This window comes from Oncorhynchus keta, chromosome 37, assembly GCF_023373465.1.
Source record: "Oncorhynchus keta strain PuntledgeMale-10-30-2019 chromosome 37, Oket_V2, whole genome shotgun sequence".
Classification (NCBI taxonomy): Eukaryota; Metazoa; Chordata; class Actinopteri; order Salmoniformes; family Salmonidae; genus Oncorhynchus; species Oncorhynchus keta.
The window spans coordinates 7,403,301-7,415,343 of NC_068457.1; the positions used below are offsets into that span (position 1 = coordinate 7,403,301).

The 12,043-nt window shown below is 41.6% G+C and overlaps 1 protein-coding gene across 6 annotated transcripts in view; it reads left to right on the plus strand.

The window, feature by feature from the left end:
• Positions 1-1,870: 1,870 nt before the first annotated feature.
• LOC118370119 (sodium- and chloride-dependent GABA transporter 2-like) overlaps positions 1,871-12,043 on the plus strand; it is a 36,564-nt gene continuing 26,391 nt past the window's right edge. The window contains exons 1-5 of one of the 6 annotated variants that reach the window (XM_052498983.1): positions 1,872-2,203; positions 3,246-3,415; positions 4,371-4,618; positions 7,149-7,283; positions 11,667-11,807. In XM_052498983.1, coding sequence (XP_052354943.1) covers positions 2,128-2,203; positions 3,246-3,415; positions 4,371-4,618; positions 7,149-7,283; positions 11,667-11,807 — 770 coding nt within the window. In that variant the 5' untranslated portion in view covers positions 1,872-2,127. Of the gene's footprint in view, positions 2,221-2,270; positions 3,092-3,245; positions 3,416-4,370; positions 4,619-7,148; positions 7,284-11,666; positions 11,808-12,043 lie in introns of those variants that run through there. The other 5 variants (XM_052498987.1, XM_052498984.1, XM_052498986.1 and 2 more) reach the window with 5 other exon arrangements.

A 12,043-nucleotide genomic window follows, 5' to 3' on the forward strand; every position in this document is an offset into this window, starting at 1 on the left:
AAAAACAAAGTTGTTTGTTCTACTCAAATGGGTAATGGGTGTCTCGGAAGTCTTACACACGACTGGAGACACCTGGAGGAATGCCGTTGACTCTAAAAATGTCTACCCACTAGCTAACCTACAACACTCTAGTCTAGTCAGAGCCTTATGTTCATTTCTGATGCAGGTGCCCAAAGTGGCACGAACGGGATAAAGCTACAGGAGGCAGCGACCTCACTTCCTTTTAGCCTTAACACTTCGTTCAGCTGTTGCTCAACCTACATCCATCCACCAACAATCTTGTACTTTTTTTGATGGCTTTTGGGTGAGCAATGATTTATTCTGAATTAATAGAGCGGTTGTCGTATACTGTTACTTTAATATTGAATAAACACACTAGATTACATGTGGACTTTGAGTCAAGAAACTAAGTATTCCATTTAAGGTCTTCATCTTGGATGAATAAAATGGGTAAGCTATGCACTGGTCAATACATTTTAGAGCCTGCAAGGCTATAAGCTTTGCCTGCTTGGGCAATGAGGAGGGAGTGCAAACACAGAAATGTTTGAAAGGCTTAGAGTTCAATCCACTCAGTGCACAGTTATTCAGGCCTTTTCACACTGCATTGTTCTTAGCCCCTGGCTTGCCTTAGCCCTTGGCTAAGACTGACCCTGGGCTAGCTTAGCATGTGTTCACATAAGCAGGGCTAACTGAAACTGACTGTCATTTTTCTGGAGTAGAATATTCAAATTAGGGGACTGTGATTGGCTCACCCTGGGCTAAGGTTGGCGCTATCCTAGATTTAATATGTGCAAGTGTAAGCAGTCGCTTAGCCCTGGGTATAAGCTCTCTTAGTCCAGCCCTAGGCTAAGTGCAGTGTGAGCACTATTGACAATTGCATGACAACTAGAATAAAGGGGAACATTTTGAAAATAATATTTGATTATTTAAAAAAAAAAACATTTTGATTACTGGCCGAATACTTTTAACCACTAGGCTACCTGCCTCCCCCTGTAAAAAAAAAAAAAAAAAGTTCGGAAAACCATACACTATACACCGAACAATGCCTCATTTGGATTGCGAAGAGGATCGTGAATTGCCAAAGTACATATTAGGCGACTTAGAGAAGCCTGTAGACGAGAAGGACATTAAAGATGAGGTAGAGTCCCAGTTCCAACAGGGGTTTAATTACAGGGGGGTTCGGTTTTACCAAGAGTAGAGTGATCATAATCTACCTTTGGCATTACATAAACAAGTTCATGCTCAGTCTTGTATCTATTGGGGGTATTATTGTGTGTGTGTGTGTGTGTGTGTGTGTGTGTGTGTGTGTGTGTGTGTGTGTGTGTGTGTGTGTGTGTGTGTGTGTGTGTGTGTGTGTGTGTGTGTGTTCATGTCTACAATAATAGTATCAGACTAGTTGTGTATTCACTTATGGTCCATAGAAAATCACCTGTGCTGTCTACTGCAGTACGTTTGCAAGTCAACTGTACTTCAACTGTGGTCATTTTGCAGATAGACTGCAATACTACTGTAGTCATATTCTGTTACTGTAACTTCATAACTACAATATTTTTTATTTTAGAGGAGAATTGAAAATATAAAAAATATAGCAGGCAAAAGGAACCCCAGCAAGACGCATTATTCCCTGTGTAACACTCAGGCCTTTCGCCTTGAAGGGTTTCTAGCATTGGCGACTGTTCTTTGTGACAGAGGTGTAAGTGCTGTAGGACCCGCTACTGGTGAACGTCTTTCGGCGTCTAATGCTGCGTTCAAGGACCAGTCGGAAACTTGAAAACTCAGACAAACCCGGAATTGTTACTGGTTGAACGCGGCACGCGTATAACTACAACCAGTTAGCAAGTCGGACATTTAAGTGTTTCCTAGTTCCGAATAGCACGTGAACGCGGCAAATGTATAGGCTGCTCTTCGGAATTAGGTAGGCTAAAATAACCGCGGTCGTAATCCTTGTGAAATGCTAAATGTTGACCACGAAAAACGCATTGTTTTTAGGCTATTTATTTGTGTGGTTTCATCTACGCTGTTCTATGGCGTATGAAAGTTTTCGATTAACCGTACCAACTGAAACCTGATTATTATAAATGATTAACCCAGTAATTCTAAAGTTCACCGTTTTACATCCGTCCGCATATGCTCACAACTATTTGTGTTGCCCGTGAGGTGTGTTATGAAAGGCATGTTGTGGAGATCCGTCTCTACATTCATTGTAAGCTATCATACCAGGTACAAGTACGTTTTTTTCACTAACTACTTTTGCACTTGATAGGAAAGCTAAGCAACTGTCCTCGTTGTGTATCGTTAATGGCCAAATGCGAACTGTTACAGATATTAATAGTGTAGCAACAGCGGCCACACTAGTCCAAAAATCATTGCAAACTACGCCTCTAGCCTAATAGTGTAGGTTCAGCGACTACACTGTAGCCCAAAAAATAATTGCAAGCTACGCCTCTATCTAGCTCTGCATCTTGATTGCATAAAAGGATGCAAAAATGGGACTTGTGTCTTCTGACTAGGCTATTGCATATCCGTTGTAAACGGTGAAATTCCTCCTTGTGTTGAACATGTGCCTTTGCTCTCTCTGTCCCTCAACCTATATGAATCCTGGAAAGGTTACATGAGAGACCGTAAAAAGCAGGGTTATATAGGTACTTGACTATCATCACTATCTCACTAGACACACGTAACAACCAAAGGCAGTGGTAACATGACAGTTGCAGTTTGAGTAACCCAGCTGACAACAGAAAAAGCAATGTAATGTCCAAATCAAATGTATTTATATAGCCCTTCGTACATCAGCTGATATCTCAAAGTGCTGTACAGAAACCCAGCCTAAAACCCCAAACAGCAAGCAATGCAAGTGTAGAAGCACGGTGTCTTTCCTAGGCACTAAGTCTAGGCAGTAAATCGGGGAGGCATTATAGCCTAGTGGATCGAATCCTGGAGCTGACGAGCAATGTTGCCAACTCCAACAGTAAGGAAAGTAGCTATTGGTTGTCCTAAAAGTCGCTCGAAGTCGCCAAATGACGTCATTGCCTAATTTGCATAATTGGCCATGTGCATGTAATTGTGATGGACGCTGTAGGAGAGACAAAAAGTGAGTAAAAAACACCCTAAATAGTTTATTTGTAGTTCTAAACATTTCTTCTGTTTTTTTGATGTCACAATTCCAACCCTCCTTTTTTTTATCCTGGCAAAGAGACACTGACGGAGTTACTTCGTTTTTAAATGTTTATTTTATTTACATTTAGGGCGGGGTCAGCCGCAGCGGCTTCCCGCATGCGCGATTCATTTGCAGTCTGGATGTGGAGGGGTGAACATCTCCTGCTCTGACTGCAGCTGGGAGGGACTGGTGCGAGAGGACTGGGCCGCCTGTGATTGCTTTGGGACTCCTGGTAGAACCCGCTGCTCGTTGAGAAGAGTAAGAACGATACATGCTTTCACGTCAGAGTCCCAATAACACCAGAAAAAGTCGCTAGATTTGGCGCTAGTCTCTTTTTTGAAAATGTGTTGCTAGAGGGGTCTGAATACTCGCTAAATATAGCGACAAAGTCGCTAAGTTGGCAACATTGCTGACAAGGTACAAATCTGTCGTTCTGCCATTGAACAAGGCAGTTAACCCACTGTTCCCCGGTAGGCCGTCATTGTAAATAATAATTTGTTCTTAACTGGCTTGCCTAGTTCAATAAAGGTTAAGTAAATCATTTTTTTGAAAGTATGCCATGGTTCGTTAGACAAAGCCTATTGGAAAATGAAGGGCTTTATAATTATTAAAGATCATGTTCTGACTGATATTTTCTCATAAGAACTTATAGGCCTGTGTTAATATTATAATATTTGCCATTTAGCAGACGCTTTTATCAAAAAAGGGACTTACAGTCACAGGTGCATGTACAAACACGTACAAACACCTTCTAGACCTTGTCTGCGTCACAAATGGCACCTTATTTCCTACATAGTGCGCCACTTTTGAATAAGGTGCCATTTGGAACGTAGACCTTGTGTAGCCTGAGGAAGTCAGATAGCAGACACACACCCGACACAGGGCGGGCCATGAGAAGGGAGGTACAGATAAGTTACGCAGGCAGGCCCAACCGTCAGAGAAGCGCCCCACTAATAAGGTTGTTGGTCTCTCCATCGCAGGCCGCAGAGATGTAAGCACTCATGTTAACCCTCTCTCTCTCTCTCTCCCATTCTGTAGCCAAATTTGTATCTTTACTTTGTTTTCCCACTAATGGCTCCTCAATGGTCATTCATCTTCACTGTTAGAGATGCAAGCTCCCTGCCATCTCTCTATCTCACTAACTCTAGCCTAATTCATGTTTTTCCCATCTGTAGGAGTGTGTGCCTTATTATCATCCATCCCCTCTCTGTAGGAGTGTGTGTGTATCTCTACTGGATCCCGTCATGTCGACCCAACCTGCTCCGGAGCAGGGAGGTGTGTTGCTGAACAGTGGCCTGCACATGAAGAGCAAGAAGGGTCTGGAGGCCGGGAAGGTGGAAGGCCTGCAGGCCCGGGGCCAGTGGGCCAGCAAGGCAGAGTTCCTGCTGGCTGTGGCGGGACAGATCATAGGCCTGGGCAACGTGTGGAGATTCCCCTACCTGTGCTACAAGAACGGAGGAGGTGAGAAACTACGTTTTCAAATCAAATGTATTTATATAGCCCTTCGTACATCAGCTGATATCTCAAAGTGCTGTACAGAAACCCAGCCTAAAACCCCAAACAGCAAGCAATGCAGGTGTAGAAGCACGGTGGCTAGGAAAAACTCCCCAGAAAGGCCAAAACATAGGAAGAAACCTAGAGAGGAAGAAACCTAGAGAGGAACCAGGCTATGTGGGGTGGCAGTCCTCTTCTGGCTGTGCCGGGTGGAGATTATAACAGAACATGGCCAAGATGTTTTGAAGGAAAGACGTTACCACAGATGTCAGAGCTAACTGTACTCTTTTTAATCATAACATCAACGGAACAATACAGAAAATGGGCGCCGTAAAATAACCCTAGGGTCAACCACTGTAAGAATGACATCTCACGTGACTTCCTACTGTACAGACATAACACTATGTAGACCTTATCTTGGAACCCAGAGTTAAATGTTAGGGTAAGAGTCTGTCACGAGACTAAAGTAGACCTACATGTACAGTTGGTATGATAAGTGTTCACCCACCTTGGATTTTTTCACATTATGTTGCGTTACAAAGTGGGATGGAAATGGATTTAATTGTGATTTTATTTTTTGCAAGTGATCGACACAAAATATTCCACAATGTTAGTGGAAATAAAATTCCATTGATTTTTTTTTTTACAAATTAATACAAATTAAATAACTAAAATATAGTTGTTGCATAAGTATTCACCCTCTTTTGTTTAGGCAAACCTAAATTAGTTCAGTAGTAAAATTTGACTTAATAAGTTCCATGGACTCACACTGTGTGAAATAATAGGTGTTGACATTATGTTTTTATGACTACCCCTTCCTTCCTTCCTTCCTCTGTCTCCCATACTGTGGGGCAAAAAAGTATTTAGTCAGCCACCAATTGTGCAAGTTCTCCCACTTAAAAAGATGAGAGGCCTGTAATTTTCATCATAGGTACACTTAAACTATGACAGACAAAATGCGAAGAAAAAAATCCAGAAAATCACGTTGTAGGATTTTTAATTAATTTATTTGCAAATTATGGTGGAAAATAAGTATTTGGTCAATAACAAAAGTTTATCTCAATACTTTGTTTTATACCCTTTGTTGGCAATGACAAGAGGTCAAACGTTTTCTGTAAGTCTTCACAAGGTTTTCACAAACTGTTGCTGGTATTTTGGCCCATTCCTCCATGCAGATCTCCTCTAGAGCAGTGATGTTTTGGGGCTGTTGCTGGGCAACACAGACTTTCCACTCCCTCCAAAGATTTTCTATGGGGTTGAGATCTGGAGACTGGCTAGGCCATTCCAGGACCTTGAAATGCTTCTTACGAAGCCACTCCTTTGTTGCCCGGTCGGTGTGTTTGGGATCATTGTCATGCTGAAAGACCCAGCCACGTTTATCTTCAATGCCCTTGCTGATGGAAGGAGGTTTTCACTCAAAATCTCACGATACATGGCCCCATTAATTCTATCTTTTACACGGATCAGTCGTCCTGGTCCCTTTGCAGTAAAACAGCCCCAAAGCTTGATGTTTCCACCCCCATGCTTCACAGTAGGTATGGTGTTCTTTGGATGCAACTCAGCATTCTTTGTCCTCCAAACACGACGAGTTGAGTTTTTACCAAAAGGTTCTATTTTGGTTTCATCTGACCATATGACATTCTCCCAATCTTCTTCTGGATCATCCTAATGCTCTCTAGCAAACTTCAGACGGGCCTGGACATGTACTGGCTTAAGCAGGGGGACACGTCTGGCACTGCAGGATTTGAGTCCCTGGCGGCATAGTGTGTTACTGATGGTAAGCTTTGTTACTTTGGTCCCAGCTCTCTGCAGGTCATTCACTAGGTCCCCCCGTGTGGTTCTGGGATTTTTGCTCACCGTTCTTGTGATCATTTTGACCCCACATGGGTGAGATCTTGCGTGGAGCCCCAGATCGAGGGAGATTATCAGTGGTCTTGTATGTCTTCCATTTCCTAATAATTGCTCCCACAGTTGATTTCTTCAAACCAAGCTGCTTACCTATTGCAGATTCAGTCTTCCCAGCCTGGTGCAGGTCTACAATTTTGTTTCTGGTGTCCTTTGACAGCTCGTTGGTCTTGGCCATAGTGGAGTTTGGAGTGTGACTGTTTGAGGTTGTGGACAGGTGTCTTTTATACTGATAACAAGTTCAAACAGGTGCCATTAATACAGGTAACGAGTGGAGGACAGAGGAGCCTCTTAAAGAAGTTGTTACAGGTCTGTGAGAGCTAGAAATCTTGTTTGTAGGTGACCAAATATTTATTTTCCACCATAATTTGCAAATCAATTCATAAAAAATCCTACAATGTGATTTTTCTGGATTTTTTTTCTCATTTTGTCTGTCATAGTTGAAGTCTACCTTTGATGAAAATTACAGGCCTCTCATATTTTTAAGTGGGAGAACTTGCACAATTGGTGGCTGACTAAATACTTTTTTGATCACTGTATATTATATGTCTCTTTATCTCTGTTCATCCATCCCCCTCTCTCTCTCTCTAAGGTGTGTTCTTTGTGCCCTACCTGTTGTTTCTGGTTCTGTGTGGTGTTCCTCTCTTCCTGATGGAGACCTCTCTGGGTCAGTATACCAGCCTGGGAGGGGTCAGTGCCTGGAGGAGCATCTGCCCACTGTTCGGAGGTACAAACACACACCACCCCAAGGTATACATCCACGCACAAATAGGGCTGTTGCAGTGACCGTATTACCTTCACAACAGCGGTCACGAATCACGACTGCAGTCAAATTCCATGTGACTATTTAGTCACTGTAATTAGGCTTCTCCGAGCTCTGATGCTGCTGATGGACATTAGTAACCTACCAAAGTTGCTAACTGCTGGGTATTCAGCACTCTATTGTCCCTCTAATCACTCTGACAGCAATGCAAATGTCATTGCAAATCGAATCAAACATAATGAGAGCCAATGAGCTGATGTTGCGCAACATTTTTATAGGCTATGCAATTGTGTGAGAAAACAGAGTGATGGCCTCTATTAAAAAGAGGAGGCTCCCATCAGCTTTCTAATGGCTTGGCCTACTATATTTATTTCTCAACTTTCCTAATATTAAGCACATTGCTTCTCTTCACAACAGGAGTATAGCCTACCTGGCTGGCATGAAAATGAACCATGGGAAATGCATCCTCCATTCACTATTTAATTGGATAGATGACATGTATTTTTTCCCCCTGCCCCTGTTTCAAGACAGGTGGATGATAATGGTCCATTCTAAAGAAAAAGCGTATATTATTTAGTATATGTAAAGATAAGATTAAATCATGACTAGTCTGATGGGTGACAATATTAGCCTATCACTTGTGAATGATGCCCAGGCAAGAAACAGCGCATTCCTTTTAATTTGTGACGTTTTGTTCAAATCATAGTCACACACCTCATGTAGCCTATCCCATAGCCTATCCCCCTATATATTTTAATAAGGTTTGTATCACAACTAAAGTGGCCAAATAAATTAAGCACACTAATGCGATTTACAAGAGGTGTAGAGTAGAGGTCGACCGATTATGATTTTTCAACGCTAATACCGATTATTGGAGGGCCAAAAAAAGGCGATACTGATTAATCGGCCGATTTAAAAAAAATAAAAAAAATAAAATAAAAAAAAATTATAATAAAAAAAAAAAATTATACATTTTTTTAATATATGTATTTATTTGTAATAATGACAATTCCGACAATACTGAATGAACACTTATTTTAACTTAATATAATACATCAATAAAAATCAATTTAGCCTCAAATAAATTATGAAACATGTTCAATTTGGTTTAAATAATGCAAAAACAAAGTGTTGGAGAAGTAAAAGTGCAATATGTGCCATGTAAAAAAAAAGCTAAAACAAAGTGTTGGAGAAGTAAAAGTGCAATATGTGCCATGTAAAAAAAAAAAAGCTAACGTTTGAGTTCCTTGCTCAGAACATGAGAACATATGAAAGCTGGTGGTTCCTTTTAACATGATACCTCAATATTCCAAGGTACGAGGTTTTAGGTTGTAGTTAATATAGTATTTTATAGGACTATTTCTCTCTATACCATCTGTATTTCATATACCTTTGACTATTGGATGTTCTTATAGGCACTTTAGTATTGCCAGTGTAACAGTATAACTTCCGTCCCTCTCCTCACCGCTACCTGGGCTCGAACCAGGAACACATCCACAACAGCCACCCTCAAAGCAGCGTTACCCATCGCTCCACAAAAGCCGAGGCCCTTGCAGAGCAAGGGGAATAACTACTCCAAGACTCAGAGCGAGTGACGTTTGAAACGCTATTAGCGCGCACCCTGCTAACTAGCTAGCCATTTCACATCGGTTACACCAGCCATTAGGCTGATAGGCTTGAAGTCATAAACAGCACTGTGCTTGCGAAGAGCTGCTTGAAAAACGCACAAAAGTGCTGTTTGAATGAATGCTTACAAGCCTGCTGCTGCCTAACATCGCTCAGTCAGACTGCTCTGTCAAATCATAGACTTAATTATAACATAATAACACAGAAATACGAGCCGTTGGTCATTAATATGGTGGAATCCGGAAACTATCATTTCGAAAAAGAAAAAAAACGTTTATTATTTCAGTGAAATACGGAACCGTTCCATATTTTATCTAACGGATGGCATCCGTAAGTCTAAATATTACTGTTACATTGTACAACCTTCAATGTTATGTCATAATTAGGTAAAATTCTGACAATTTAGTTCGCAATGAGCCAGGCTGCCCAAACTGTTGCATACACCCTGACTCTGCGTGCAATGAACGCAAGAGAAGTGACACAATTTCACCTGGTTAATATTGCTTGCTAACCTGGATTTCTTTTAGCTAAATATGCAGGTTTAAAAATATATACTTCTGTGTATTGATTTTAAGAAAGGCATTGGTGTTTATGGTTAGGTACAGTCGTGCAACAATTGTGCTTTTTTAACAAATGCGCTTTTGTTAAATCATCCCCCAGCGTTGCATCGATTATATACAACGCAGGACACGCTAGATAAACTAGTAATATCATCAACCATGTGTAGTTAATACATGCAAGTATTATGTAGAAATTAGTTTAAGATCTTCAATTAATCCATTTTAGTTTGTGACCCCCTACAACCCCCGTTCTCCAATGGGAATGGCGCCTCACCAAATGATTTTGTTTTACAAAAGTTGTTCCCTCTTAAATATTAGTGACTAACACTGGTCTAAACTGTTCCACCTGGGGCATGTTCATGAGGGAACACCATAGTGAAACTTTTTTTTTGTGCCGTTCTGTCCCGTTTCGTAACCTGGGTACTAGTCTGTTTGTGCCATCATGCCACGCCTTGCCACTCCTTGTCATGCCAAACATGTTTTACATGACAGGGAGGGGCATGATGGCTCAAATAGACTGGTACCCCGGCTCTGCCTACTGAACACAACCTGGGTGTGGTACTTTCTACAGGTGCAGCCAGATGACTAGCTTCTTAGCAAAGCCACCTGGTCGACACATTGTAAACGTAATCTATCTTGTAAACGAGCTGGTGTTAGAACTCTCTGCCTCTGGATAGCTTTCCGGTTCACGTAAACATGCCTCTTCCTCCTCCTCCTCTCCCCCTCATACAGACAGCTGCTGTTCTCTGTCCATATGGCCAACAGCTGCACAGACACACTTACATGCTCGTACACACACACACACACACACACATACAGTGCATTCGGAAGGTTTTCACACCCCTTCCCTTTTTCCACATTTTGTTACGTTACAGCCTTATTCTAAAATGTATTAAATAAATAAAAATCCTCATCAATCTACACACAATACCTCATAATGATGAAGCAAAAACAGGTTATTAGACATTTTTACTAATGTATGGAAAAAAAACCAATAGTAATACTTTATATACATAAGTATTCAGACCCTTTGCTATGAGACTCGAAATTGAGCCCAGGTGCATCCTGTTTCCATTGATCATCCTAGAGATGTTTCTACAATTTGATTGGAGTCCACCTGTGGTACATTTAGTTGAATGGACATGTGGAAAGGCACACACCTCTCTATATAAGGTCCCACAGTTGACAGTGCATGTCAGAGCAAAAACCAAGCCATGAGGTCGAAGCAACTGTCCGTAGAGCTCAGAGACAGGATTGTGTCAAGGAACACATCTGGGGAAGGGTACCAAAACATTTCTGCAACATTGAAGGTCCCCAAGAACACAGTGGCTTCCATCATTCTTAAATGGAAGAAGTGTGGAACCACCAAGACTCTTCCTAGAGCTGGCCGCCCAGCCAAACTGAGCAATCAGGGGAGAAGGGCCTTGGTCATGGAGGTGACCAAGAACCAGATGCTGTGCAGTGCTGCTCTCCATCCAACCTGGACTCCACAAATACAGGTGTGCCAAGCTTGTAGCGTCATACCCAAGAAGACTCAAGGCTGTAATTTTCATGCTCTTTTAGTGTGTCCTAAATATTAAGGGTGAAATCTTATCTTAAAAGCTATGCAAATGTATGTGCCCGTTTACCTGTACCCTTGTAAATCCATGATCTACATGGGAGTTAAAGTTTTGTGTGTCTGTTTTTAGCGTTTTTATCAAGCGGTTAGTAACGACCACTCAAGGTGATTGGTTAAAAGCCAAGTTGAGCGTTGTTCACGAAATAGCACAGGGAATGCACACCTAACGGTTTTATTTGAATCATAGCTGCGTATCCATTAGAATGTATTAGTGTTTTTTTCCCCCTGTGCCTGCGTGTTGTCTGTGTGCCTCTGCCTGTGTTTGAGTGTGTAGGTTTTGTTTGTCTGTGTGTGTGTGTTTTGTTTTCTTAGTGCCTGTGGGTGTGTAACTACATTTATTCATGCAGTAAAGGTCTGACAAAGTTTTAGACACTTTTGGTACTTTTGTATCCATGAGAGTCCATGTGACTTTAAAAAAAAAAAGTTTTAATCCTTGATTGTAATGTTTTATTCATTTATTTAACCAGGTTAGTTTCAAGAGAGACCTGGACCTGGAATGTGATTTGTAGATCTAAATAAAGTATTTGGAATGTGTTTCCACAGGTCTGGGCTTTGCCAGTCAGGTGATGATCCTCCACGGGTGTGTGTATTACATTGTGGTCCTGGCCTGGGCTCTCTTCTACCTGGTCCACAGCTTCCAGTCAGAGCTGCCCTGGGCCCACTGCAACAACACCTGGAACACAGGTACACCATGTACCGATACCATTTTCACACTACTGAGTCAAACTGAGCCAAGCTGTACTCGGCTGGCCTGTTTATGCATACAAAAATATTTGCTGGAACCATACTGGAAGATGGGGATGTTGATGGGGATGTTGATGGGTTATCTTATTTTCAGAGGTAATATCAAATAGGCCTACATATATCAAATAGGCCTACATATGTCAAATAGGCCTACATATGTCAAATAGGCCTACATA